This window comes from Sturnira hondurensis, unplaced genomic scaffold, assembly GCF_014824575.4.
Source record: "Sturnira hondurensis isolate 20B ecotype Veracruz unplaced genomic scaffold, ASM1482457v3 Scaffold0000780, whole genome shotgun sequence".
Classification (NCBI taxonomy): domain Eukaryota; kingdom Metazoa; phylum Chordata; class Mammalia; order Chiroptera; family Phyllostomidae; genus Sturnira; species Sturnira hondurensis.
In genome coordinates, this window is record NW_028073411.1 from 20,257,476 (window position 1) to 20,282,946 (window position 25,471).

The window sequence follows — 25,471 nt, forward strand, 5'->3', positions numbered from 1 at the left end:
CATGGCCCAGTGCACCTGAGACATCCTGGGGAAGGACAGAACTGAAGTTGGAGAGGGGACTGGGGCCCCAAAGGTTCCCATCAGTCTGAACATGCAGATCCCTGCTCCCCCCAACCCTGCACCAGGCATCTGCCCTGGGGCCAGTGTAAACGGCAAAGGAATCAGTGCCTGAGGGCTCCTTCCCAAACTGCCCCTCTCTGGAGGGGACACCTCACTGCACTGACCCCCGCCACACATTCTCTCTCCCGCTGCAGGAGGCTGGCACCCCATGGTCCACCTGGGCATCCTGCAGCGCCACCTGCTGGCTGTGCCCGGTGTCTCCCACACTTGAGGAGCCTGCAGGGCTGGGAAGGAGTGCTTGGCATGGCTGTGCCCCCATGTGCATGGGCAGTCCAGAGGGCCCCATGTCCCAGACCGTGGGACCGCCATGCCCTCCCCAACGTTCAGAGAACCAGGACCAGTGATGGTGGTCTGCAGCTCTGTGGGAACCAGCCCTGCCCAGAAAGTCCCCACATGGTCTAACACTGACCCTGGCAAAGCCGGGCAGCCTCCCACTTGGACCTCAGCCAGGCTGCAGTCACTGCGCCTGCCCAACTTCAGGACACCCCTGTCCCATTCCCTCACCAGCATCCTGCTGTCACCCTGGAGTACTATCCACTGGCTGGGGTGGCCATGAAGATGTTGCAGATAGTGTCAGGGTCACTGACAAGGTCAGGGCAGAGGTCAGGTTCAGAGTCAGATCCCACCAGTCTGGGGCCCCAGCCCTCACAGGTCCCTAAGGGCCCATTGTGTGGGGACAATGGCTTCCTGAGCCAGGTCCCTCTCCCAGCAGGAAAGCCATAAAGAGTCTGCACTCTGCCCTTTGAAGGACCTGGGTGGGCAGTCAGAACCTGAGGCCTCAGTCCCCGCCCCCTGCCAGCCTGGCAGGGACCCAGGCCTCCCCAGGGACTGGCCAGCCCTCCAGGCACGTAGGCACCAGACAGGCCCTGACCAGATACTGCTGGCCACATGCAGGCATGTCCTCACCCCCCACAGCACAGAAGCTGGGCTCAGGTGCCCACCCCATGGGAACCAGCTGGACCACTGGTGTATCCCCAAGGGATCAAGGTGCATGTGCAAGATTGAGGAGAGGGTCTTGGAGGGGCGGAGCCTCTAACAGGCACACCTGGCCCCTGCTGCCTGGGACCTGGGCCAGTCCTGCCGTGGGGCTGGCAGTGTCTCTCACACTAGGGCTCCGCTATCTTGCCAGGCAAGGGGGTCCAGACCCTAGGAAGGGCAGGAGGTAAGAGTGCTGAGGACAAGGACAGCAAACTGGGGAGCCCACGTGGGGTGTGGTCCTGTGGCACAGCAGCCATGGCAAGGAAGTGTAGCCCCACAGACAGGACTATATGCTTGGGGCCTTGATAAAAACCGAGTGCCCAGCCCAAGGCTTCACATGTGTCCATGGTTCTATGGTTTGTGCTTTTTATTGTTCATAGAAAGGAGTGTTCTTGGGGGCAGGGGACCCCAGTTGGGGCTTAGAGACAGGAAGACTGGTGAGAACCAGTCTGGGCAGAGGAGTCAACACTAGACGGAGGTGGCCCCCAGGGGCAGCCAAGTGACCACAGGTGGGACAGAGTGGAGCTGTCCATCAGCTCTCCCACAACGCAGGCAGTGTGGTCCAGTTGCCACAAGGAACCTTCAGGAGCTGATCCCTGGGTAGCCCATCCCCACTGCAGGCCCACAACGACAGTATGAGTCCCTGAGTTTGTCCTGCTGTGACCCCAGGGCCCCTCTGTGCTGCAGCAGCCCGTAGGATGGCTGCCCTGCTCCACTCCCCTGCTGGGCCTAGGCAGCCTGTCCTGAACCAGGCCCTTCCCCATAAAGCAGCCCCAGGTCGGACCTGGCCTGACCTGGCCCTCACCCACCCAATAGCACCAGGGAGCAAATGGGGGCAGGGCTGAGGGGCACCTAGAGGAGAGGGAGGCTGCTGTGCCAGTGCCGCAGCCTCCAGGGGGCACAGGGGGCACAGGTCCTGGGCAGCCTGGACAGAGAGTTGGTGTGGCCTGGAACCTGTAATGGCAGGTGTGCAGAGCTTCAAGGGGCACAGGTGTCAGAGGGGTTTTGCTCTTGGAGGCCCTTGGGTGCTCCTGGGAGTGTGGGGTGGCCACTGGCCCTGTGGTTTGTTTGCAGGCCTGGATCATCCAGAACCCACCATGGGTTCTGCAGGCGGTAGAGACTGTCAGGTATGTGGGCCCAGCTGGGTGACCTTGGGCTGTCACTCAAGCCACTTTGCCTCTTTGGCTTCAGCTGAGCCACAGAGGAGCCCGTGAATTTCCCCCAGCACCTGTGCTGACCTTGACCTCTGAGATGTCAGAGCAGAGGCTCTGCTCAGCGCATGACAGGGAGGCCCCAGGACTGGAGATGGGGGGCAGTCCTGTGCCAGACCTTGGGGGAGAGGCTTGGAGAAGCAGCCGCAGCCCCAAAGTGTCAGCCCTGGGCCACTTCTGGGCCAGCAGCTGGAGGTACCTGGCCTTTGGGCATCCGGATATGAGTGTTGGGGAGGGTAATACCAGTGTGGGTGGAGGGCACAAGTTCCCCTCGGGCCAACAGGTGTGGCAGCAGCGACCTGCACACGGGCACTATCTAGTTGCTGGTCTCCCCCATCACTTGCCACCTGCACGTCCGTGTGGCGTTGGCCCCACTGCTCAAGGACCCTGTGCCAGGTGCTCCTCGCCCCCCTCCCAGGGCACAGCTCTTCCCCACCAGCCCCTCCTCTGAGGGGCTGGACTCCTGCCTCAGCCACACACACCCAGCCATGTTGCCCACCCCAAGTAATCTTCTGGCCCTGCCTGCCCCTCCAGCCTCCCTGGGGCTGTGTCCCTCTGGGGCAGGCCACAAGCCACATACAGAATCAGAGACCACAGCCTCAGTGGATTTCAGCTCAAGTAACATCTTCCTGTGCTTGGAACCCAGCCCCCATCCACCTCCCAGGTGGCCCAGGGTGCCGGCTGGCCCCAGAGGGCCGCAGACACATGGCCTCCACGTCCTGACCTCAGACTCCAAGTCTCTGGGAGGAGGCCCAGCCCACCCCAGGGACTAAGTGCCAGCCCAGAGAGGCAGTGTAGGGTGGCCTGCCCCTGAGGCCACCCTCTCCTGAGGCAGCAGGAAAGGGCCGAGGCCTGGCCCTTAAAGACATGTCCAGAGCAGTGCCCTCTGGGCCTCCCCAGGCTGAGGCCTGGCCCCTGGGCAGTACGGGGCCACAGGAACCCTCTGGAGCAGGATGGCCCAGCTCAGGGCCCTGCCTGTCTCCCCTCTGGGGTGCTGGGCCAGATACCAGTGCAGACAGAGGTGGCCACTGCTCTCCTGGCTCAGGCCCTCAGGGCTCACGGGTGGGGTACAGCTCCCTCTGCCTGGTCCCAGCACAGAAGTGGTGGGAGGGAGGCCAGGGTCTGGCTGAGCACCGCAGCTGGAGGTCCAGGACCAGCCCCGGACCAACAAAGGGACAAGTGGACACAGTGCTTCTCAGTGACAGCAGGTGGCAGATGCAGGGCACCCAGCCCGATGGAGGGCAGAGAGCAGGGTCCTGGAGCCCCCTAGGCTCTACTCACTGAGACAGGAGCTGGCCTCCCTATGCCTCAGTTTCCTTACAGGAGACCCCACAGTCACGCCTGTAGAGGGCTCTTGGGCGATGAGACCTATGTCTGATCAGTCACATGTGGGCAGCAGCCCAGTCCCCTGTTCTGGACAGAAACACGCCTCATACCATTCAGAAGAGCGCTGTGCCCTGGACCCCATGCGAGGCCGTGAGGCGGAGGCCGCAGAGCAGGCCGGGCAGCACCTCTCGTCACAGGGGTCTTCACGCTCACCCCTGGGGGCCCAAGGCCCGGCCTGACTTCTCAGACACCAGCGGGGTCCAACACCAGGACACTGCCCACTGCCAGGTCATGCCTTAGTAGCCATCATCATCGTCACCATCACAGCCGTAATCTGCAAACGGACAACCGTGGCCGTTGAGGAGGGTCCTGCTGTCAGAGCGCCCGGGCTCCCCTCCCTTGCCCCTAGATGCTCTGGTACCAGCCGCTGGGCTGTGGCCACACAGCCCCCCAGTAGAGGACTGCCCCCTGATCCCTGCAGGTGCTGGGGGCCAGCGGCCTGCCTGTGGGCAAACACTCTGCTTGTGTGGGCTGGACCAACCCCACCTGCCCAGCACCCACAGTCTCCCCAGCGGAGAGGGCCTGGCCAGCGCTGCCTGGCACACTGAGGGCCTCAAAACTCAGGTGTCTTCATTCAGTTTTCCTTCTAGGGTAAAACGGGCCGAGTGTACAGCCCACAGGCCTCAGCAGAGGGCTGTCCAACAGATGGCCAGTGCCCTCCCCCTGGACACCCCTGCCCGTGCCAGCCCCATAGCCCTGGGCCCTCACCGCTGCTGCCCAGCATCTGCAGGGCGCTGACGCAGGGCTCCCCGTCCTCCTCGTCTGGGTCCTCCTCCTCCGCGTCCTCATCGGGGTGGTACGACACAGGCCCACTCTCCACCACCACTGCCGAGGGCCTCCCGGGTTCGGCTCCTGGGGTGGGGGTGCTTGGGAGCAGGGTCTGTGACAGAGGGGCGGGCTCTGGGGCAGGGTACCGAGCAGGCTCCCTAACCTGCTCCCTGCCAAGCCCTCGCTGCCTCTCTACTTGGCTTCCTGAGCCAGACCACAGCCCTGACCACAAGGAGGGAAAGCCCTGAGCCCTGTCCCGGGAGGGCCTGGGCCCCTGACAAGGCTGCCACCCAGGCAGGGAAGGCCGGCACAGGCAGGCTGGACCGGGGCTGTGGCCTCACTCCCCAGGGGCTCTCTGTGTGACCTGGGTGATGGCCCAGGAGGGACTGCCCATAGGTGGTCAGGGCAGGGCTGTGCTCCGCAGGCCCCAGGCCCACTCCCAGGACATCTCTCCCGGGCACCCTGGGCTCAGGATGCCCCCTGCCCATGCAGAGTGGGTGGCTGGCTCTCCCACCTTCCCCAGGACCTGCGCTCCCAGTGCAAGGCTCTGCCCCCATGTCCACACAAGCACCTCTCCCAGGGCCGCCTTCTTAGCTGGCTGTGCAGACACCAATGGCCTCAACCTGCAGGGAATCACAGGAAGAAGGGGTGAGGGGAGGAGCAGCACTGTGGGGCCCTGTCTGCCCTTCTCCTCCCGGGCAAACAACGCTGGTCACCTCTCTACCCACCCCCTGGCCCACAGCAGGGGTACCCTGACTTGTGCTAACAGCACCCCTTGCACTGGGCCTGCTCTCCCTCCTCTAGACACTCAGCCAGAGCATCTTTCCCCACTGTCATCTGCAAGGGACCGAGGGGGAAATACCTGGAACTCCTCAGTGCTGCCGACCCATCCCAAGGGGACAGTTGGGACCCTCACCTGAGAGGAGGCAGGCTCCCCTGCATGCCCAGGAACCCCACGCCCCAGGGCTGGGGACAGGGCAGTGTGTGCACTGTAGCTGCTTCCCTGCAGGCCCAGCTGGGGAAGCTGGAGCCACACACTCCACTGGGGGGCGGGGGTGGCTCAGAGGACCCGCTGCACCTGCTGGGTCCCAGCCCCGCAAGGTCCGGGCCTGGCATACAGACTCGTGGGCAGTGGGCACCACCAGGGTGTTCCCCAGAATGCAGACTCCTGCCCCACCTCGCCCACTCAGTACAACACCTTTTCCCCACACTGGTCACTGGGTCAGCCCCACTCCTGCTGGCCGGTTTCCTCCTCCGAGGCAGCTTCCTGCTGGTAGCCCTGGCCCTGTCCTCGGGCCGTGCATCTGGCCTCTGTGTGCCGCCCCCACCCTTGCTGTCCAGGTCCCGGAGCACGCTGTAGTTGATCTTGCTAGAGATCCTCTTCTGCTCCAGCATCTTCTCGATGGCCTCGCCAGCCGTGCTGGCCTGGATCGGCTCCCTGCGCTTGCAGGACTTCTTGGGCTGGAGGGGACACACCAGTTACGTCCCCTGGAGCCGCAGTCAGTGCCCTCAAACCCCTAGCTACTTCTCAGGACACCAGGGGAGGACAGGGCTCAGCGATCCTAAGGCCAAGCCCTCCTCCTCTCTTGGGGTGGGGGGAGTGGCCCATGCTGCCCAACTGCACCCAGTCCAGGGAGCAGGGCCCCAGGAAGCACTGTCAGCAGGAAGCCTGGCCTGGTGCTGCAAAGTGCCCACAGCCCACCATGCCATGCCCTGCCAGGCCCAGCAGACAGGGGTCAAGTGTCCTGCGCTCTGGCTGTGTTGCCAGCAGGGAGGTGTGGTCCCCAGACCACCTCCTGGGCGCCAAGCTGCAAACCACTTGCAGGAGTCCCCTATGCTGCCTCCATCACGGTCCAGGGACCCCTGCCAGGCTGCTGGTGGCCTGAACGCTGACCCCGGCTCCCAGTGAGCCCAGAGGGGCTCTCAGGTGCGGCCTTCCAGCGCTGCAGGCCAAGCCCTGTCTCTCCTCTGGCTCGGGCACAGGCTTGGCTGCCCCCCACCTGGGAGCTTCCTGGCAGGATGGCACCATCTAGCCACAGAGGAGAAGCTCAGCCCCTCACTTCGACCGCCAACTGGGTGGGTGGCAAAACAGGCGCTCAGCACCCGCTGACACCCTGCCTGGGGCTGCCCTGAAGCTGAAGGGCAGGTGGGCCCCTACCTTCTGCTCCTTGTACACGCCCAGCTCCTTCTCCTTTGCTATCCGCGCTTCTTTCTCTGAAAGGCCGGAAAGTGCTGGGTCACCAAGGGCCTCAAACCCAGGGGGGCCCTGGGTGGGGGCCGGCACTTACCCCTCTGCTCTCGCAGGTACTCGGCGTTCTCCCGCATCCACAGCTCGGCCTTCACACGAGCTTCCGCCTCGTTCAGGATGTACTGGGCAGAGCACATGCACCCTCAGCGCTCGCTCACTCGGCCTCAGCCACAAACTCGCCTCCCACTTGGGCACCTGGGTGACGAGTGGGCCCCGACCCAGGAGGGTGCATATGTGCACCACACTAACCAACGGTTCATCCTTGGGAGCCCATGGGTGTCCCCCAAGCTCCCCATCTCTGGGCCCAACAAGGGAGTGAGCTGAGGGCTCCAGAGGCCAACTTGGAAACTAACAGGTGGTCTTCGGTGCAATGTCCTGAGAGCAGGGATGGACCATGCCTGCCTGCCGCAGGCCTCAATGCACTCTCAGCCCTGGGACTGGAGGTCTGAAGCTGTGGGGGCACTCGGGTCAGGGTCCCTGTGACTGGCAGGGCCTCAGAGCACAATCCCGGGGGGACTGACATCTGTGTTGCAGCCCATGCCGCATAGGGTGTAGCCCAGAGGGCACAGGGCCGGCGCTCACCCTGTCGATCTCCAGGTCGTCGATGCCGCTGAGGTCCAGCTCGCCATCCCCCGAAGTGTCCTCTAGGGGGAAGCATAGCTTCTTGTTAGCACGTGCCAATACCACCTGGGCTCTCAGGGTGCAGCTCCAGACTCGCACCTCAGGGCAGGCACCGCTCTCCGGGAGCAGGGGAGTGAGCAGATGAGCCCACACTGCCCAAAGCCAGCAGGACGCTAAACGGGGCTACTGAGCACAGCTTGCCTGTGGTGTGCTCACTGTTTGGAGCAGTTTCCAGAACGGGAGAGGGCAGTTCACCGGGTCTCTGCTCAACCACCCAGCGGGCCTCTGAGGGCCTCCAACAGTCCTCAGGGCAACCCAGAGCCTGTCAGCCACCCCTGTTGCCCCAGCTGGGTTGATGGAACAACCTTCAAGGTTCAGACATCAGGCGGCCCCTCTTATCTGCTGCCCCTCGTCACCTGAGGTCCTCCACGGAGTCCCACTGATGCTAGCCCGCCCAAAACAGGCTGTCTGGGATGCTCCCAGCTGAGGTCCTGCTAAGGCCCCCTGTGCCCTTTGCTCTCTCAGCTCCAGCCAGAATGGCCTCCTTCTGTTCCAGGGTCACAGCGTCCCCACTGCCTCACACGTGCCCTCTGCCTTACACTTGGCAGGGCCTGCCCACGGCACGTGATTCATGTCTAAGCCACTGCACCTCGGCCTGAAGGAGGGCAAGGTCCTCCTCTGTCAACCTTGGCCCCTGGAGCAGGTCGTCCCAGCAAAGGACCAGGACTGGCTGTTAGAAGTGAGTTGACAGAGCCAAAGTCGCCTTCCTCAAAGAGCTGCAGATGACTGTGCCAGTTCAGTGGTGGGACTCAGCGAGCGACATCCGTCTGCCTACACATCCCCCCAGGTGAGAAACACGGGAGGACGGGCACAGGAGGCCGGTCTCTGTCCCTGGGGGACCTTTGTGAGGTGTGTCTGTGACTTCTCAGCTGGGAGGCATTGGGTGCTGCTGCACAAGCACCTCCCAGGTCCCCCGGGGCAGGAAGGGGCCTGGGGCCACAACCCTACCCAAGGTCTCCAACCAGGACCTGGGCCAGTGGGCAGCAGGCAACAGTCCCAGGGTGGGGGCATGGAGGCGCCCTGCTGGCCTCGGGTGTTGGCACACACTGGGCCCGACAGTTCCCGAAGCCCTGTACTGGGGGGGCGGGGAGGGGGGCCGGCAGTGCCACCTCTGCCTCCTGCAGACCGGGGGGCCAGCCCTTGCCCAACCCAAACCCAGAAGCTGTCCCCTATCCACCACTTGCCCCATACTCACTGGGCTCCCCGCCATGTGAGATACACTCTCGGATGGAGTCTGAGATGCCCAGGCTGGCTGCCGTGGGCAGGGGCCCCAAGAGGGACTCCAGTGCAGGGGGCCTGCCACTCCCGCTGGGGCTGCCCACTGCCTCCGAGGTCCTGGGATCGCCACCGAGCAGCTCCTGGTAGAAGTCCTTGTTCAGATGGCTGGCAACGGCCTCCAGCTCCTCATCCTCGGCGTCCTCCTCGCCAAACAAGCTGGCTGCAGGGTCCTCGACGGAGCCTGGGGCACAGTGCCACACCAACTGTCAGCTGCAGAGGCCAGAGGAGCCTGCTCTTGCGCAGAGACACTCCCACCAGCTGCAAACGGCGCTTGAGTGTTTACAGTCTCAGTCGGCACCGAGTGTCATGTGCGGGGTTCACATGTGGATGAGTGTCCCCTGGGGACAACCTTTCCATCCCCAGTGAGGAGTCGTGTGGGTGACCCTCTTCGGGGCACACCTGTGGCTCTCCACCCTGAACACACTCGATACCCCCTTCAGTGGAAAGACCCTTCCTGCCGCATAGCCAGCTCTTCCAGGCATCCTGCCCCCTCACACGTTTCACGGGGACACGGCGACACAGAGACTGAGCCCATGGGAGCTGTGGCTTCCACGGGCTTGCAGGTGTGGTGCAGGTGGACTATCCCAGGAAAAGGCCCAATGCTGAAGGCAGCCAGACTTGCCCTGTCCCACTGAGCTCAGACCCAGTGGGTGGGTGGGTGCAGAGCTTACCACCCTGACATCCTGGAGCAGTGAGGTGGGGTGGGGCTGGCGGGCTGGGATGGAGTGGTGGGCACGTGCCCATTTTGTCATGGCCAGGCAGGTGCTGGCAGGGAACACCAGGAAAACCTGGCCAGGCCAGAGAACACCTCCAGAGGGAGCCCCTGGCCACAGCTCCCCCAGTGCTCAGGGAAAGCAAGCGGCCAGAGCAACCAACAGAAGCAGATGAAACGGCTCCCGGAACAGTCCGCACAGGAGCGCCCTCCAGAGGCCACAGGGCGCGGTGAGGGTCAGGCCCCTGAGGCATCAGCAGGGAGACAGCCATGGCCGTAGAGGCGCAGGCCAGAGCCAGGGTGCTCCTCCTGCCCCAAGGCATCTCCAAGGACTCCTGGCCACAGACATGCAGTGGACGGCGCAAAGGAGGGTCAGCGCCCGCAGCCCTGCCTGGCATAACCCAGAAAATGCAGTCAGTGACAAAGCAGAACCCCTTCCACACGTGGCCCTGACTGGGCTCCGAGCGCCGAACAACCAGGGCCCGCCCCCCCACCATGAATTGGGGGTGGGGGGCAGCGGGCAAAAACACAAAACACGGTGCCCTGTGGAAGATGGGCTGTGACCCACATGACTGCATGGAAGATGGGGCCACAGGAGAAACCCACATTCAAGCTGCGGCCTGGCTCCCACTGAACGCTGGACATGCCTGAGCCAGGGCAGGGCAGGGCTCGCAACCCGCGCCGCTGCCAGTCAGGGCAGTCTGTGCTGGAAAGCCTGACAAGGAGCGGGTGCTGAGGCCGGGTGCGCAGAGGTGCATGGGGGCGGTGCAGGCACAGACAGCAGCCACTGCAGGGGTGGGAGAGACAGCACTCCCCAGCACAGAACGGGCTCAGACACGGGGACCACGGGGACAGCGCTGGCCTCCTACGGCTGTGGAGCAGCAGGGCAGGGGATGTAGAATGCAGGGCGGCAGCGGGGACACATGACTGAAGATCACGAAAAAAACACACCAGGGGGCTGCCAGAACCTGGAGAGGAGCCTGGGGGCATCAGTCACCCAGACTGAGTGTCCGAGCGGATAAACGTCATTTGGCACCTGCTCCAGGGCCTGGGCCTCGTGAGACAGGACTGGACAAGATGGACTCTGAGGGGCAACTGTGGAAAGGGGCCTGGGGTGGCCAGCAGCCGCATGTCCAGGGCTGAGCTCTGCCCTTTGGGAGGCAGGCAGGGCTGGCCTGTGTCCGAGAACAAGAGCTGAGGGGACAACTTCAGTCTGGGGCCACGGGGACAGGAGACAGGTGGGTGTGGGGGCTGCCCTGCGCAGGGCTGGGGGGCCACCTGATGACGAGAGGTGGGTGCGAAGTGGAACACGTGGCTGTGGACAGGGTGCAGGCAGGGGCGGCCCAAGCAGCTGGGTACAGGGATGGACTCACCGTCTCTTGCCAGGCTGGCCAGGGCCCCCTTGGCCTTCGGCCGGCTGTTTTCTAGTTCAGTCTCAATTGCATCCTGGTAGCTGGATATTTCACCTGAAGTGACAAATTAAGAGTAGAAAGTGAACACAAGACCTCTTTGCTCAGGCACCCACGGTACCCGTGTGGCAGGGCGGCTGGTTACCTTCAACTTCCTCCAGCTTCTTCGACAGCACCTGCTCCAGCTGAAATGCAGAGGATGAGAGCACTCAGTGACAGGAGGGGCCCGAGGACCCGCCGGACACTGCCATGCCCCTGCGGGCCTGTCATGAACACAGGGGCCCCTGATGCCAGCCTTGCCTTGCCAGAACTGCGCTTCACAGGTGCAGATCAGAGGTGGAAAGCAGCAGTTTCAGGGTCCAGGAAGTGTGGGGCAGCAGTGGCCTGGGGTCCCCTGACCCAAGGACTGGGCCCTGGAGAGGCAGCTCTTCCCTGGACCCCACACTAGATGCCCCGAGGGACAGTCTGGGAAGAAGCCCTGTGCACTGCACACTGGCTCCTCTACGTGCCCGCCTCCCCCCCACACACACTGCATGCATGACTGCATGCAGACCCACCACTCTGCCACATGGGGTGTGCAGTGTCAGACTGTAGGATGTGACAAGGGCCTCTAGTGCTGACAGCAAGGCCAGGCAGTTGGCAAGCATGTGGGCTCACCTGCTTCATCCGCAGCTTCCGCTGGCCAGCTGTATATGACGGGGGGTCACACTCTTCCTCCAGGTCTATCTTCATGAACTCGTCCACGGTTAGCTGGCTGGTAGGCGTGTCTTCAAATTCTGTGAGCCTAGAACAAAGACCAGAAGGGGACCTGATGCCCCTGAAGAGCCACTCAAACCAGCACTCAGTTTACAAACAGCCCCAGGTGGTCTGGGGTTCCTGGCCCAGCGCCTCGCTGCTCCTGGGGAGCAGAGGCCCCCCAACCCTCCTCAGTCCTGCCAACAGCTCAAACCCAACCCAGGAGAGAAGGCTACTCACCCTCCCATCTCCCACGGGCCATGAGAGAGGCCCTGGGAGAGAGAAACCCAGCCTGTGGCCGCATGCCCAACTAGAGGTTTGCAAGCCCCTGTTCAGTTTCCCCCAGTCCATACAAGAACCAAGATGCTGAATGAGAGTTTAGAAAGTGAATGTGAGTTACACAAACACACAGGGCTCCGCCTGCCTCTTGAGAAGGGCCTGGGGAGTGGGGGCAGCAGGGGGACAGGTCCCAGAGCAACACAGCTGCAGCGGCTGAGACCCCTGCACCCCACAGCAGCACCTCAGTAGGCTGCTCGTGCACACAGGGGTGGTGGCCATGTTTGAGCCCAGCTTCCAGGTGACTGTCAGTCGGGCCACGCCAAGCAGGACACAGGCAAATCGGCCCTCAGTGCCTGTTTCCTGACCCTTTTGAGCTGCAAAGTCTACAAACCATCATCCACTTGAACTTGCCTTAGAGAGAAAAAGGCCTGCTAGAAAGGGGTTGGCCCCGAGACAGACCTCTGCAGGCAGAGGGTGGCGCCAGGACGGTGGAGGGCCCCACCTTCAGGACCGCAGGCCTGGCCGAGCCCGGGGGAGAGCACAGCCCTGCCCCCGGCAGAGGCCACTCACCTCTTGCGCAGCGTGGACTCGCACACCTTGACCACACCGATGACCTCTTTGATGGTCCTCCGGAAGTCGTGCATCCTGGCTGCCACCAGAAGTGCTGGGAAGAGGACGGGGGAGTGAGCAACAGAGCACGCCATACACTGAACCAGCATCGGGGCTGACCTTGCACTTGGTACGTCCGCTGCCTGGTCAGCGGTGGCTGCATAACCCAGGTAAACACCAGGGGGACAAGGCCCATGCACGGCCCTGCCCATAACTGCTGAGATGTACACAGTGTGCAACACGCTGCGTCACACCCTCTGTGGTTCAACACAGGATTCAGAGTGAGTTTCCTGAGAGCTTCATGGAGCACCCCCAGAGGGAACCCACCAACCAAGGTGCCTGTGCAGGCCAGCGATGGGGCCGGGGGCTCTGAGGGACACAGGGAGCAGCCCCGCGTACTGGATGCAGCGACCACCATGAGGTGCAAACTCGGAAACCAGGCTCTGGGGTGGAAAGGGAACCTCAGGCAGCGTGGAGCCTGCCGGTAGATGATCATGAGAACATGGCCCTTGGTGTCCAGAAAGGAGTAGACCTGCAGACACTGGGTACAGGGCCAGGAGAAAGAACATGGGCCCTGGCAGCCTGTGGGGCCGAGTGGGCTGCAGGTCCAGGGCCCCGATGGACCTGACGCCATTTGCAGGTGGTTGCCGCTGGAGAACACACCAAACAGCTGCCCCAGGGGCCAGGGCCCAGCAATCAAGCCCCAGGTCCAGACAAGGGAGCCTGGCAGTCCCCTCAGCCTGAGGGCCCTGCCCCTCCCCCAGGCCAGTGGAGGGCAACTGAGTGCAGGTTCAGGTCTCTGAGGGCATGGGAGGCTGGGAGGCAGCTCTGGAGATAGCCCAGCACCCACTACCCATAGGTCAGTGGGCCCGACCAGTCTGACTCCAAAGCCCCTCACCTGCCCCACAGAGGCCCGACGGGCGCCGGCCTGTGTGCATCCAATCCCTCTTCATCCTTTGCAGGAGCCTCAGGGCCGTCATGGACACCTCATGGTTCTTCTCGCCGAACTCCAGCAGGTGGGCAAAGCGTGGGATGTACAGGCATGGGTCTGCGGCAGACACGTGCCTCAGTGTGCGCCCAGACAGGACGGCCACACCACTGCACCCCCAGCACCCCCAGCAGGGCCACCCTCACCAGTCCTTCCCCCACACAGGCTCCCCGGGGACATGCAGCCTCCCCAATCCGCAGGTGGGGGCCCTCACCGCACGCCCCCTCCCATGGCTGGGCGGCTGCTGCTTCATTTGGGCACTTCACGGCAGCGGGTGAGGTCGAGCTGACTTTTACCATATTTACTGGCTGACACTCATTCCTGTGGAGTGTCGGCTCGTCTTCTGCCCCTTTACAGGTGTGTGTTGTGTCTCTTCACCTGAGTGTCTACTTATCACTGAGGGCCCTGGGCACCCCGATGCACATACAGACACACACCAGGGCTGGTACAGGCTGGGGACAAGGCTTTCTGGGGCCACCAGCCTCCAGGGCAGCAGCACCAAGTCACTTAATGGACTCGGCTGACTGAGACGCTGCAGCAGGGTGGTGACGCGGCACATGGGTGTGAGACCTTTGGACATGACTGTCCAGCAAAGCCTCACTTGAGAGAGGCCACTGGGGCAGAGGGCGGAGAAAGGAGCAGGGGCAGACTGGGAGGCCCTGGGAGGTACGGAAGGGGTGGGCAAGCTCATCACACCCCCAACCACAGCAGGAAGTGCTCAGACAAATCCTGGCTGTAGGGCACACCAGGAGCGGCCTCCACACGGGCCTCCCAGACTAAACTCCGGCCCTGGGGGCCCCGTGACACTGCACACACTGCCACCTGGTGCCTGCCAGCCTTGGCTCACAGGAAACCCAGGGATGGTTTCTGGGGCCACTGAGATCGGTGCAGCCCCTGAAGCAACACGAGTCCCTGAGGGCCCCCGGGGGCCTGACTGGCACTCCCCACACTGACCGGGGGGTACCATCCCTTGGCGATCCCACCGCCACAGTGTCGCCCAACAGGCACAGGCAGCTGCTGCCTCTCAGTCCCTTCCGGGGGGGGGGGGTGGCACAGATGGCACAGAGACCCCGAGGTGCCCAAGGCCATGTGGCCATGCGGCCACCATGAGGCTGACTCAGGTGTATGGCTGGACAGCTTGAAGTTACAGCCAATGTCCACCTTGGGTGTTTTGTCTGGGGTTTGTTTTTTTGTTTTCTTGTTTTTGATATTTGGTTACTAAAACACTTTTGGGAGAAAATCAAGATATGCTTTATAAATGACACAAATAAGTTTTCTAACTACTTTTTAAAAAAAAAAACATACCATCAAAGCTGGGGTTTAAAAGCAACATAAAGAACTTCATCCTAGTTTGGGTGGGACGTGGACTTAAGTTTAAAAATCCTGGTGCCTTGGCTGGTGCGGCTTAGTTGGCTGGAGCACTGTCCTGTGACCAAAGGGTCACAAGTTTGATCCCTGGTCTGGACGCACACGATGCCCCTTTGGGGGCGACCAACTGAGGCTTCTCTCCGGCACTGACGTTTCTACCTTCCTCTCTTTCTAAAAAAGCAATGAAAAAGTGCCCTTGGGTGAGGACCAAAAAGATAAGTGAATATACTGGTAAAAATTTCAAGGCAAACCCACTAGGAAAGGGGGTGGTGCTGGGAGGGACAGGGACTGTTCCGCTGGGAAGGAAAGGAGCAGGCAAAGGAGAAAGCAGCAAACACAAACACAGATCACATGGCCTAAGTGAAATGCCATTCAGCTTGGAGAGAAAAGCAAAATTCAGGGGCAGGGTCTGCAGGAGGCACTACAAATTGAGACCAAAACACAACACCAAAGGCTGTGCAAGCCTCACAAGCACGGTCACCAGGACAATGGGCCGCAGCAATGTGAACACAGCCATGGCCACACGAGCAGTGAAGGGGGTGGGATGGACACTGCCGGGTGCAGAGAAAGCAAGCCCCTTGCAGGAGGCCAGACAGACACTGGGAAATGCAGCAGGAACGAAGCACAGCAGCAAGGGCTGGAGACCAGTTTCAGACCACGAGGGACGATGTGTGGCTCTGGCACAGACTTCAAGCTGGACAGACTCAGGGAAGACTGAGTGTCTAGGAAGAGCCATCACCACAGTGTGGGTGGCGCGCTCCGTGCAAGAACCAGCCCTGGCCGGTAGCTCAGCGGGCTGGAGTGTGGTCACCACACACTATGTTGCGGGTTCGACCCGCCATCAAAGCGTATACAGGAACCAACCGGTGACTGCATCAACGGGCAGCACAATGAATCAATGCCTGCCAAAAATCAGTTTAAAATACATATAAAAAATCTATGCATTTCAAACCCAGTACCCTACGAACAGCAATCATGCCTCTTTAAAGCCTGTGGGGCAGTTCTCAGAACCGACCGTGCATGGGAGAACAAAGAAACCCTCCATACGGCTGGAGAACACAGCTCTTACAGGACATGCCCTTTGACCTCAAGTGCGAGTACTAAGTGCCCCTGCCGGGGGCTCAGTCGGTCACCGCACTGCCCTGCACACCAGAGAAGGTCGCTGGTTCGACCCCCAGTCAGGGTACATGTAGCAGGCAACCAATTAATGTTTCTCTCTGTCAAAAATACACAAGCATATCCTTGGGTGGGGATTAAAAAAAGAAAAAATACTAAATATTAGCCAAAAAAAGATAAAACAGTTCCCTCCTGTCCAAGCAAAGCATTAGGAAATTAGAGAGCAAGCTTAGACTTAAATGCTTTGCTAAAGAAGAAATAATGAACTAAATATTAGGGGGGAAAAGTTAACAAAATAAAGCATTTAAAGTAGACAAATGGAGTAATAACCAAAAATAGTAAATCATCACCACCCAGAAAAAAGTTTAAAAAGAGCAAATCAGACAGCACCATGGTGCAGGTGCTGAGACACACACACACACACACACATGGCTGGGGCAGGAATGGGCCAGAAACAGCCCCACACATGCTCAGTGAGCCCCTAAAGGGGCCAGAAAGCCAGGAAAGGGTAGTCTCCTCAAGGAACTGGGTTGGATCCCTGGCTGGTGGCTCAGCAGACTGAGCTCAGGCCTGAGAACCAAAGTGTCACCAGTTTGATTCCCAGTCAAGGCGCATGCCTGGGTTGTGGGCCAGGTTCCCAGTAGGGGGCGTGTGAGAGGCGATCACACATTCATGTTTCTCTCCTGCTTTCTCTCTCCTCCCCAAAACAAACAAACAGACAAACAAACAATCAAAGAAACCCAAAATGGTGTTGGAAATCTGGACCCTTATTTTACACCACATTTGAAAAACAACTCAACCCTGGCTGGGCAGCTCAGTTGGTTGGCGTGCCACCCTCAGATGCCAAGGTTGCAGGTTCGATCCCCAGTCAGGGCACATAAAACCATCAACCAATAAATGCATCAATAAGTAGAACAACAAATTGATGTTTCTGTCTTCCTCTCTCTAAAATCAAAAACTAAAATAAAATTCAAAGCAAGCACAGGCCTGCAAACCAAAGGATCACGGTTCGATTCCCAGTCAGGGCACATGCCTGGGTTGCAGGCCAACTCCCAGCAGGGGATGCACAAAAGGCAACCATACATTGATGTTTCTCTCCCTCTCTCCTTCCCCTCTAAAGAGAAATAAATAAATAAATAATCTTTTTAAAAAAAGAATAAAAAAATTCAAAGCAGATTAGAGAACTAACTGTAAGATGTGGAACCCCCCAAACTAGAAGAAGGCTTAAAGGGAGCTCAGGGCATCTCAGAATGGGCCAAGATGTCTTGGATCTGACACCAAAAGGACAGGGAACAGGGCAAAAACACACAAATGTGACATCAACTCAAAAACTTCTATGCAGCAAAGGAAACAATCAGCATGAAAAGGCACCAAAGAAATGAAAGAAAAGTATTTTCCAATCATGTGTCTGAGAAGAGACTAACATCCTATACACAGAGAACTCCTGTGACTCCTGAACAAGACACCTGATTAGAAAAAAAGGGCAGCCATGGCTGACGTGGCTCAGTACACTGAGTGCCCGCCTAGGAACGTCCAGGTCACCAGTTCAATTCCCAGTCAGGGCACATGTCTGGGTTGCAGACCAGGTCCCCAGTAGGGGGCGCGTGAGAGGCACACTGATGTTTCTCTCCTTCTTTCTCCCTTCCTTTCCCTCTCTCTAAAAACAAGTAAAAATCTTAAAAAAATAAAACGAAAGGGCAGAGTTCAGGCAGGTCAGCTCAGTTTGTTGTAGCATAGTTCCCAGATGTTGGCTGAAGGTTTGATCCCCAGTCAGGGCACATACAAGAATCAACCAGCAAATGCATAAATAAATGGAACAACAAATCGATGTTTCTCTCGCTCCCCACCCCCAAAAATCAATGAATAAAAAAGCAAAAAACAGCCCTGGCTGGTGTAGCTCAGTGGATTGAGCACGGGCCTGTGAACCAGATGATCACGGTTCGATTCCCAGTCAGGGCACATGCCTGGGTTGCCTGACAATTCCCGGCAGGGGCCAGTTCCCAGCAGGGGATGCACAAGAAGCAACCATACATTGATGTTTTTCTTCCTCTCTCCTTCCCTTCCCCTCTAAAAATAAATAAAATATTTAATAAAAAAAATCGAAAAACAAACAAAAGGGCCCTTGGACAGGTGGCTCACTGTTTGGAGGGTTTGCCTATACACCAAAAGGTTGTGGGTTCACTCTGGGTCAGGGCTTCCATGCCCCTTTGGGGTGTGGGTGGGAGGCAACTGATCCAAGTCTCTCTCCCTCCCTCCCTCTAAAATAAAAGAGAGCCCTGGCTGGTGTAGCTCAGTGGATTGAGCGGGCCTGCGAACCACAGGATCGTGGTTCAATTCCCATGCCTGGGTTGTGGGCCGGTTCCCGGCGGGGGACTCACGAGAGGCAGCCATGCATTGATGTTTCTCTCCTTCCCTCCTTCCCTTCCCCCTCTAAAGATAAATAAATAAAATCTTTAAAAATAAAATAAAAGAGAAAAAAAGGCCCAGGGCGTTAAGTGTCATTTCTCCAAGGAAGACACGAGATGTCAAACAGGCCCAGAGCCAGGTGTGGGCACACTGGTTACCAAGGAAATGCAGATAGCCGCACTGCCCATCCCAACCACACCGCGGCCCACTGCCCCTGGCCTCCGGCCACAGCACCCCTACTAGACTCAGCACTGCGGGACTCCCAGCACCTCCCAGGCCTGCGCTGCCCGCTCCAGAAGCCAGGCTGGAGGCATGCTCATCTGCGCACAGGGCGGGGCCGCGGACAAGTACGTCCTCTGCGCAGGGCGACGGGGTGGGCCGGGCACCGTGACGCAAAGTGACGCGCAGGTGGACGGCGCCCCCTGCGGCCGGGCAGCGGGCGGGCGGCCGGGCGAGGAAGCAGCGCCCGCTGCGGCCCCATGCTGCTGCCCCTGGCCTGTCTGCATGGTCGGGTGACGCAGTGTCTCACCGCGCTCCTGGTGCTCACAGAGCCGCCCCCGAGGCCCAGGCGCGGCGGGAGGGCGCACGGCGCACCGCCCTCGAGCACGGAGGCCACCCTGCCTGTGAAGATGGCCGCGGAGCTGTACGCACCCGCAGGCGCCACGGCCGCCACCGCTACGGACATCGTCAACAGCAACGCCGCTGCTGCCGTGGTCGGCAGGAAGGCCCTACCTAGTGCTCCGCCGCCGGCCGCGCCCCCACCTGCGCCCGCGCCGCCAGCGCCCGACAACAACAACTTGGAGAGCCCCAACTGGCAGTCCTTCCACCCGACCCTGCGCGAGAGGTGAGTCCGGGCCGCGCCTGGCCTGGAGCCTGCGACCCCGCCCGTCCGGGCCCTGAGCCCATCTTTCTGCGCCCCCTCCTTCAAGCACGGGCGGAGCCCTGTGCCATTCGAGCCCTGCGCCTCGTGCCTTTCCCCTTTACAGGAACGCGCTGATGTTCAACAACGAGCTCATGGCCGACGTCCACTTCTTTGTGGGCCCCCCGGGCGGGGCCCGGAGAGTGCCTGCCCACAAGGTTGGTTGAAGCTTGTCCCTTTGAACTCCCAAAGGCGACAGGCATTTTCTTATTAGGCACGGACAGTCTTCTACCCGGGGTGTGGCATCACTAGGGCAGGGGGTCCAGCACGCTCTCTCTCTACAGTATGTCCTGGCTGTTGGCAGCTCAGTCTTCTATGCCATGTTTTATGGGGATCTGGCAGAAGTCAAGTCGGAAATCCACATTCCTGACGTGGAGCCTGCTGCATTCCTGATCATGTTGAAGTAAGTGGGCTCCCCTGGCTGCAAGGATGGGTGGTTCTTCCCTGTCTGCTGCCCTGGAGGGAAGGTCCACAAGGACTTGTGGGCTTGCCTCCCAGGAGCTGGGTGCTGTGGGGGGGGTGGGGGGGGGGGGGCTACGCAGCTGGTGACGGTAGTCCCCACCCTGCCAGGTACATGTACAGTGATGAGATTGATCTGGAAGCAGACACAGTGCTGGCCACTCTCTACGCTGCCAAGAAGTACATTGTCCCTGCATTAGCAAAAGCATGTGTCCACTTTCTGGAGACGAGTCTGGAAGCCAAAAATGCCTGTGTCCTGCTGTCTCAGAGCCGACTGTTTGAGGAGCCTGAGCTGACCCAGCGCTGCTGGGAGGTCATTGATGCTCAGGCGGAGATGGCCCTGAGGTCTGAGGGCTTCTGTGAGATCGACTGGCAGACCCTGGAGATCATCATCGCTCGGGAGGCCCTCAACACCAAGGAGGCGGTGGTCTTTGAAGCTGTGCTGAGCTGGGCGGAGGCGGAGTGCAAGAGGCAGGGCCTGCCAGTCACCCCACGCAACAAGAGGCATGTTTTGGGGCCCGTCCTCTACCTGGTCCGAATTCCAACTATGACCCTGGAGGAGTTTGCGAATGGCGCTGCCCAGTCGGACATCCTGACACTGGAGGAGACCCACAACATCTTCCTGTGGTACACGGCGGCCAACAAGCCCCCACTGGATTTCCCACTAACCAAGAGGAAGGGCCTGGCCCCACAGAGGTGCCACCGCTTCCAGTCCTCCGCCTACCGCAGCAACCAGTGGCGCTACCGTGGACGCTGTGACAGCATCCAGTTTGCTGCGGACAGGAGGGTATTTGTCGCTGGGCTGGGCCTGTACGGGTCTAGCTCTGGGAAAGCCGAGTACAGCGTAAAGATTGAGCTCAAGCGGCTAGGGGTGGTCCTTGCCCAGAACCTGACCAGGTTCATCTCTGACGGCTCCAGCAGCACCTTCTCAGTCTGGTTTGAGCACCCTGTGCAGGTGGAGCAAGACACCTTCTACACAGCCAGCGCTGTCCTGGATGGTAGCGAACTCAGCTACTTCGGGCAGGAGGGCATGACGGAGGTGCAGTGCGGGAAGGTGACCTTCCAGTTCCAGTGCTCCTCAGACAGCACCAATGGCACCGGGGTGCAGGGTGGGCAGATCCCCGAGCTCATCTTCTACGCCTGAGGCACCGGCCACAGCTGGTTGGGGCGCACTGTGGGGGACGCAGGGAAGGCGGCACTCACTCTCCGCAGCAAGGTGGACGTCACGCACTGAGTCTTTTGTATGCGGTCGGCTCTCGCCGAATGTATGAAATAGACGTTTTCTACACCGCCAGAGCACTGGTTTCCGAATGCTAGCGACTGGGCCTCATGGTGTCTCCGACGCAGCGCGCTGGGGGGCCTATGGCAGGTGGAGGGCAGGCTGGGGGCAGACGGCAGCTCAACTCCACCGAATGCTGGGTGGGACTCCTACCCTGCTACCCTCTCGGATTTTATTCTAAGTGGTTCTAAGTGTTAGGTCTTCCCTTCAAGTCTGAAACCTGGGAACAGTCATTCCAAATAGCTTACCTCAAGTTTTAATAAAGTGAGAGCCACACATAGATAAGTGGTACTTGAGTTCTCACCAGCCCAGCAGCAGGGAACACCTGCAGTACTGAACACCACAGGTGAGAAGCCTGGCCTGCTCCAGGTCTGCCCTCTCCGGAGGCTAGGCCTCCCCCATCTGGGCAGGCCTGCCTCCTGAGACTGTAGCTAGAATGCCCCGAAAAAGGCTGAGGTGTGCACTTGCTTAAGCATCACTAGCTGCTCAGACAAAATCCTCCTACTTGACAAATTCGGATTCAAGGGGGTGGGGTGGAGGCACTTGGGCCCAGGGCTCTAGCCCTTGGGAATGCCCCTGGCAGGCCCAGGACGCCCCCTGCATGGGTGCACTGCAGTGAAGCAGGCTCCATCCTCCCTGGGCTGTGGCTGTTTCTGTAAAACCTTGGCAGGACCCACAGGGAAGGGGTGGCACTGCATCACTCAGTAGTGACATGGCCTCTTGGGAGGAGAGGGCCCTCCCTGTGCTGCAGCCCCACCAACCCCAGGGGAGTGTTCGCCCCAGGGGCCATCCTGTGGGTACTCCAGGACTGCCTTCCCTTAGTTCCAGGAGGTGCACTAGACGCTGACGGGCACAGGAAGGAACCAACTGAAAACTGGCCACCTGGCAACACTCCAGCACTCGAGCCAGGCTGCCCAATGTGCCCAGGCCCTGCCTCCCCCAAGACACCCAGCTGCCAGTGTGTGCCTTGAAAGGCGGACATGGGGCCCCACCCGAGGCAGTGTCCCTGCTTCCCTCTGTCCACACCCTTGTCCTCAGCTGCTGAGAACGGACATCAGCACTCTGGCTTTGATTCAGAAATGACTGCCACCCTGCTGTGAGCCTGGACACGTCTCTCACCTCACCGTGTCCTTGCACTAGCACATGACCCCCCACTTGACACCAGCCCCGCCGTACCTATCGCCGGTGCGTTGATGCACAGCTCTCTCGCCAAGAGGAGGAATGTCTTGCCCAGCACGTACACATTCACCTATCAGAAAAAAACATCCAGGGGTGGCATTTGTACTCAGAAAATGTCTGCTTTTTTCCCTCAAATTGCATGTTTCACTTTGGTCTTTTAAAGAACTCATCGGGCCCTGGCTGGTGTAGCTCAGTGGATTGAGTGCGGGCCTGCAAACCACACGATTGTGGTTCAATTCCCAGTCAGGGCACATGCCTGGGTTGTAGGCCAGTACCCAGCAGGGGACTCACGAGGGGCAACTATACATTTCTCTCCTTCCCTTTCCCCTCTAAAGATAAATAAACTTTAAAAAGTATTTTAAAAAAAAGCCCATCAGCTCCCCAACCCCAATGGGCCCAGCCCTGGGACTCGGGCCTAGCTCCCTGCCTGGTCCAGCCTGGCCTTTGGGCCCCTGGCTCAGGGCCTAAGAGGCCACCAGGCCACCAAGAGAAACAAGACTGGTGTGTGCTATGCCCAGGCTCTGAGGGAAGCCATCCCTAGGACCAGCAGCTCACAGATCCCATGGCCTGCACTCCGACCCATGCATGCACACATGGTGTGTTAGTGTGTGTGTACGTGTTAGTGTGCATGTTTGTGCATATACACCCGTGGCATGTTAGCATGTGTGTACCACGTGCTAGTTTGTGCATGTGTCAGCATGTGTGTGCACGTGTGCACTTCGGCCAGGCTCCCACTAGGTTCCCAGGTCTCCTGGCCCCCTCCTCTGTACAGGTCTGCCTGCCACGCCACCTGCCACCCTGTGTGCCACACTTTAATCGAGTGTTAAAAGGGGAAGTGCTGAAACACAGGCCTTTACTGCCAGAGACGCGCCATCCCTCCTCCTCATCCATCACAGGCTGGCGTGACAGACATTCCGGCTAAAGTTCACATTCGCAGCTCGTCTCTGATGGTGGTTGGTCACTAAGGGGGGTGGCTGGCCAGCCCTGCCCACTACACCCAAGGACAGGTAGGCTTTGCACATACAAGGATCCCGGCTCTGCCTCTGAGGGCCACGCCCAGGTGAGTGAGCCCCCGTCAGCTGCAACATAATGGGATGAAGGGGCTTCCGGCCAGCACCCTGGGTGCTCCCATGGCTCCTGCTGGAGGGTGTTCACTGTTCACTCACCAGGGAGTGCAGACCTTGGGGTATGTGGGTAAGCACAAAATGAAACCCTCAACCTGGGTCGTCTCTTCCAATTCTGAGTCCCGTACTCATTTCCTCTCCACGTGGTGAGCCCCTGGCAGTGTGAGCCCTGGGTGAGGCCGGCAGTCCAGGGTGGAACACGGATGCTGCACCCAGCCCGCCAGGGGGCCCGAGGCATCGGGGAAGCCGACTGTCTGTGTAGTCCAGCCTGAACTTGCGGGTCAGCACAGTGACCCTCCCCAGGCCTGGTTTGGCTCCAAGGGGACGGAAACATCCATTCCAGCTGCCCTCTTCGTGTGGATGCCCGACTGGTTTCCTGTTTCCAAGGCTGTGAAGTGAAAACCTACCAGAACATCCCTGCCCTGGAGGCAGGGCCCAAGCCCTTCCTGGACAGCGGTTCTGCCTGGCCTCTCACATCCTTCCCAGGCAGCATGGGAAGGATGTCAACCTTGCACAGCATGGGAAGTGCTCGGGTCTCACAGTTCCAGGGAGGTGTTCTGAGCAGGACCCCTGAGAGATGCCATGTGTAAGGACAGCTGGGAGGACAAATACAGGCAGTACCTGGTGCTTTAGCCCAGTGCCCCATGTGACACCTGGGCCGGGACGAGCTTCCCCCATGGGGATGGGACTTGTGTGGCTCTGCACGAATCCTCACACTGAGGTCATGTCTGTTTTCAATGCCACAACTTCACTTTCCGAATCCTCAGTGGGGCCCAGGGCATGGGGGCACACACAGAGCCTCGATGGCCCTGACCCGGCACCGCCCTGCTCTGGAGTGCACCCCATGCACAGGTGCTGCCCGTATGGGGTCTCCCCACCATGTTCAGGCCTCTGGAGACGGGAGACTCCACAGGAAAACGGTTTCCTGGCACTCAGAAGGCAAATTTCTTTCCATGCACTGTGAAAGCAGGCGACGCGTTGTTTAAAATGTGTGCGTCTGGTCTTGCCCTTTTAAACAACTGCCCTGTCTAAGGCTGAGTCCACCTGGGCCCCACCAAGGGCAGGGACAACATGGGGCCCGCGTCCGGAGCCCCCACAAGAGACCACAGTTGTGTGTCCCTTGCCCAGGGACCCTCCTAGCCACGCAGGGCGGTGGCGCATGCCTCAGCACAGACCCAAGGGGAAGGGACTCAGAGGGCACTGTACCTGGAGCAGGTCGCTGAGGTCAAGAAGCATGTCTGCAGGGAGGGTCAAGGAACATCTCTCTCACCCACATGCCCATGGAAACCTCAGCTCAGCACCGATCAGGAGGGAAGAGTGAGGTGGCAGCAGGGTGACTGGACCCTCCAGAGACTCCTGTGAGCCAGGGCAGGGGGTGGGCCCCACCCACACAGGCGCCTATGCACCGAGAGGCATCCTGCCCTGCGGGCGTGGCCTGCCTCAAGTGAGCAGCGACATTCACTCAGTGCCTGAGGGTGCTGGGGTGTCACCTGAGCCGGGCCCCCCAGTGCCTGGGGACAGATGCAGGCGCCACCACCATGCCGGTGCTTTAGGGGATGGCTGTGGGGACCCAGGCGTGTGCCCTACCCCCGCTCTTGCCACGTGATCCAGCTGCAAGCAGCACAGGCCCTCAGTGAACCACAGCTGGACACACACAAACCCAAACACAGCTGCTGAACCAGGGGCTTGTCGAACAAAGCAGAGGTGTCACCCTGGGTCTGCAGTGGCTTCAAGAAGGAACTACGAAAGAAACCCCGCCGAGGACTGGAACTGAGCCCGAACGGGATGTCAAGGGCTGCAGCCCCTACGAAAGAGGACACTCGAGGGCCAAGTTTCTCAGGCTCCAAGGTCCGTAGCCCCAGGACAGAGAGTGCCACACACAGACCCACAGGCCATGACAACTCTGAGGACGGGACACAGGGAGTGCAGAAAAGGCCACACCGAACTGATACACAGAAATTTGTGACACAGGAGAAAGGAAACAAAGCGAACAAAGCCAGAGCTGCGCATGGCGGTCCCAGCCAGACGGTGGTCCCAGGGGCCAGGGGAGGGGCAGAGCACAGGTGGTTTGTAGGGCTATGAAACTGTCTCGTGTGCTTCCCTGACGGACAGTCAGACGGACGGACAGAGGTGTGGTGACTCGGAGTGCAATCGTGGTGGGGGAAGCTACACGGGGGCCGGAGGGGCAGCCCTTCCTCAGACCCGAACTGCTCCAGAGA

The 25,471-nt window shown here is 60.1% G+C and overlaps 2 protein-coding genes across 6 annotated transcripts in view; one reads left to right on the plus strand and one right to left on the minus strand.

The window, feature by feature from the left end:
- Nucleotides 1-2,912: 2,912 nt before the first annotated feature.
- Nucleotides 2,913-25,471, minus strand: part of BRF1 (BRF1 general transcription factor IIIB subunit) — a 40,922-nt gene continuing 18,363 nt past the window's right edge. Inside the window, exons 4-18 of one of the 4 annotated variants that reach the window (XM_037048278.1) lie at nt 24,459-24,490; nt 22,126-22,198; nt 13,313-13,462; nt 12,376-12,469; nt 11,449-11,575; nt 10,937-10,976; nt 10,756-10,848; nt 8,588-8,851; nt 7,294-7,355; nt 6,752-6,833; nt 6,622-6,677; nt 5,662-5,924; nt 5,035-5,086; nt 4,404-4,575; nt 2,913-3,969 (exon numbers count right to left, since the gene is read on the minus strand). In XM_037048278.1, the coding sequence (XP_036904173.1) occupies nt 3,932-3,969; nt 4,404-4,575; nt 5,035-5,086; nt 5,662-5,924; nt 6,622-6,677; nt 6,752-6,833; nt 7,294-7,355; nt 8,588-8,851; nt 10,756-10,848; nt 10,937-10,976; nt 11,449-11,575; nt 12,376-12,469; nt 13,313-13,462; nt 22,126-22,198; nt 24,459-24,490 (1,598 nt within the window). In that variant the 3' untranslated portion in view covers nt 2,913-3,931. Of the gene's footprint in view, nt 3,970-4,403; nt 4,576-5,034; nt 5,087-5,661; nt 5,925-6,621; nt 6,678-6,751; nt 6,907-7,293; nt 7,356-8,587; nt 8,852-10,755; nt 10,849-10,936; nt 10,977-11,448; nt 11,576-12,375; nt 12,470-13,312; nt 13,463-13,616; nt 13,743-14,707; nt 14,850-22,125; nt 22,199-24,458; nt 24,491-25,471 lie in introns of those variants that run through there. The other 3 variants (XM_037048303.1, XM_037048294.1, XM_037048287.1) reach the window with 3 other exon arrangements.
- On the plus strand, nt 18,711-21,229 carry BTBD6 (BTB domain containing 6). 2 transcript variants are annotated; one of them, XM_037048316.1, is made up of 4 exons: nt 18,711-19,136; nt 19,279-19,369; nt 19,496-19,614; nt 19,782-21,229. In XM_037048316.1, the coding sequence occupies exons 1-4, from the start codon at nt 18,772-18,774 to the stop codon at nt 20,812-20,814; spliced, it is 1,608 nt and encodes a 535-aa protein (XP_036904211.1). In that variant the 5' UTR covers nt 18,711-18,771; the 3' UTR covers nt 20,815-21,229. The 2 variants fall into 2 exon arrangements, with proteins under 2 accessions (XP_036904211.1, XP_036904217.1); XM_037048322.1 differs by lacking the exon at nt 19,279-19,369 and having other exon boundaries at nt 19,051-19,136.

What these genes read in the sequence shown, in the direction of transcription:
- BTBD6 (XM_037048316.1), top strand. Translation starts at nt 18,772, where the DNA reads ATGCTGCTGCCCCTGGCCTGTCTGCATGGTCGGGTGACGCAGTGTCTC. An exon ending in GGAGAGTGCCTGCCCACAAG is followed by an intron (nt 19,370 to 19,495) that starts GTTGGTTGAAGC and finishes CTCTCTCTACAG; the next exon opens with TATGTCCTGGCTGTTGGCAG. An exon ending in GCATTCCTGATCATGTTGAA is followed by an intron (nt 19,615 to 19,781) that starts GTAAGTGGGCTC and finishes CCACCCTGCCAG; the next exon opens with GTACATGTACAGTGATGAGA.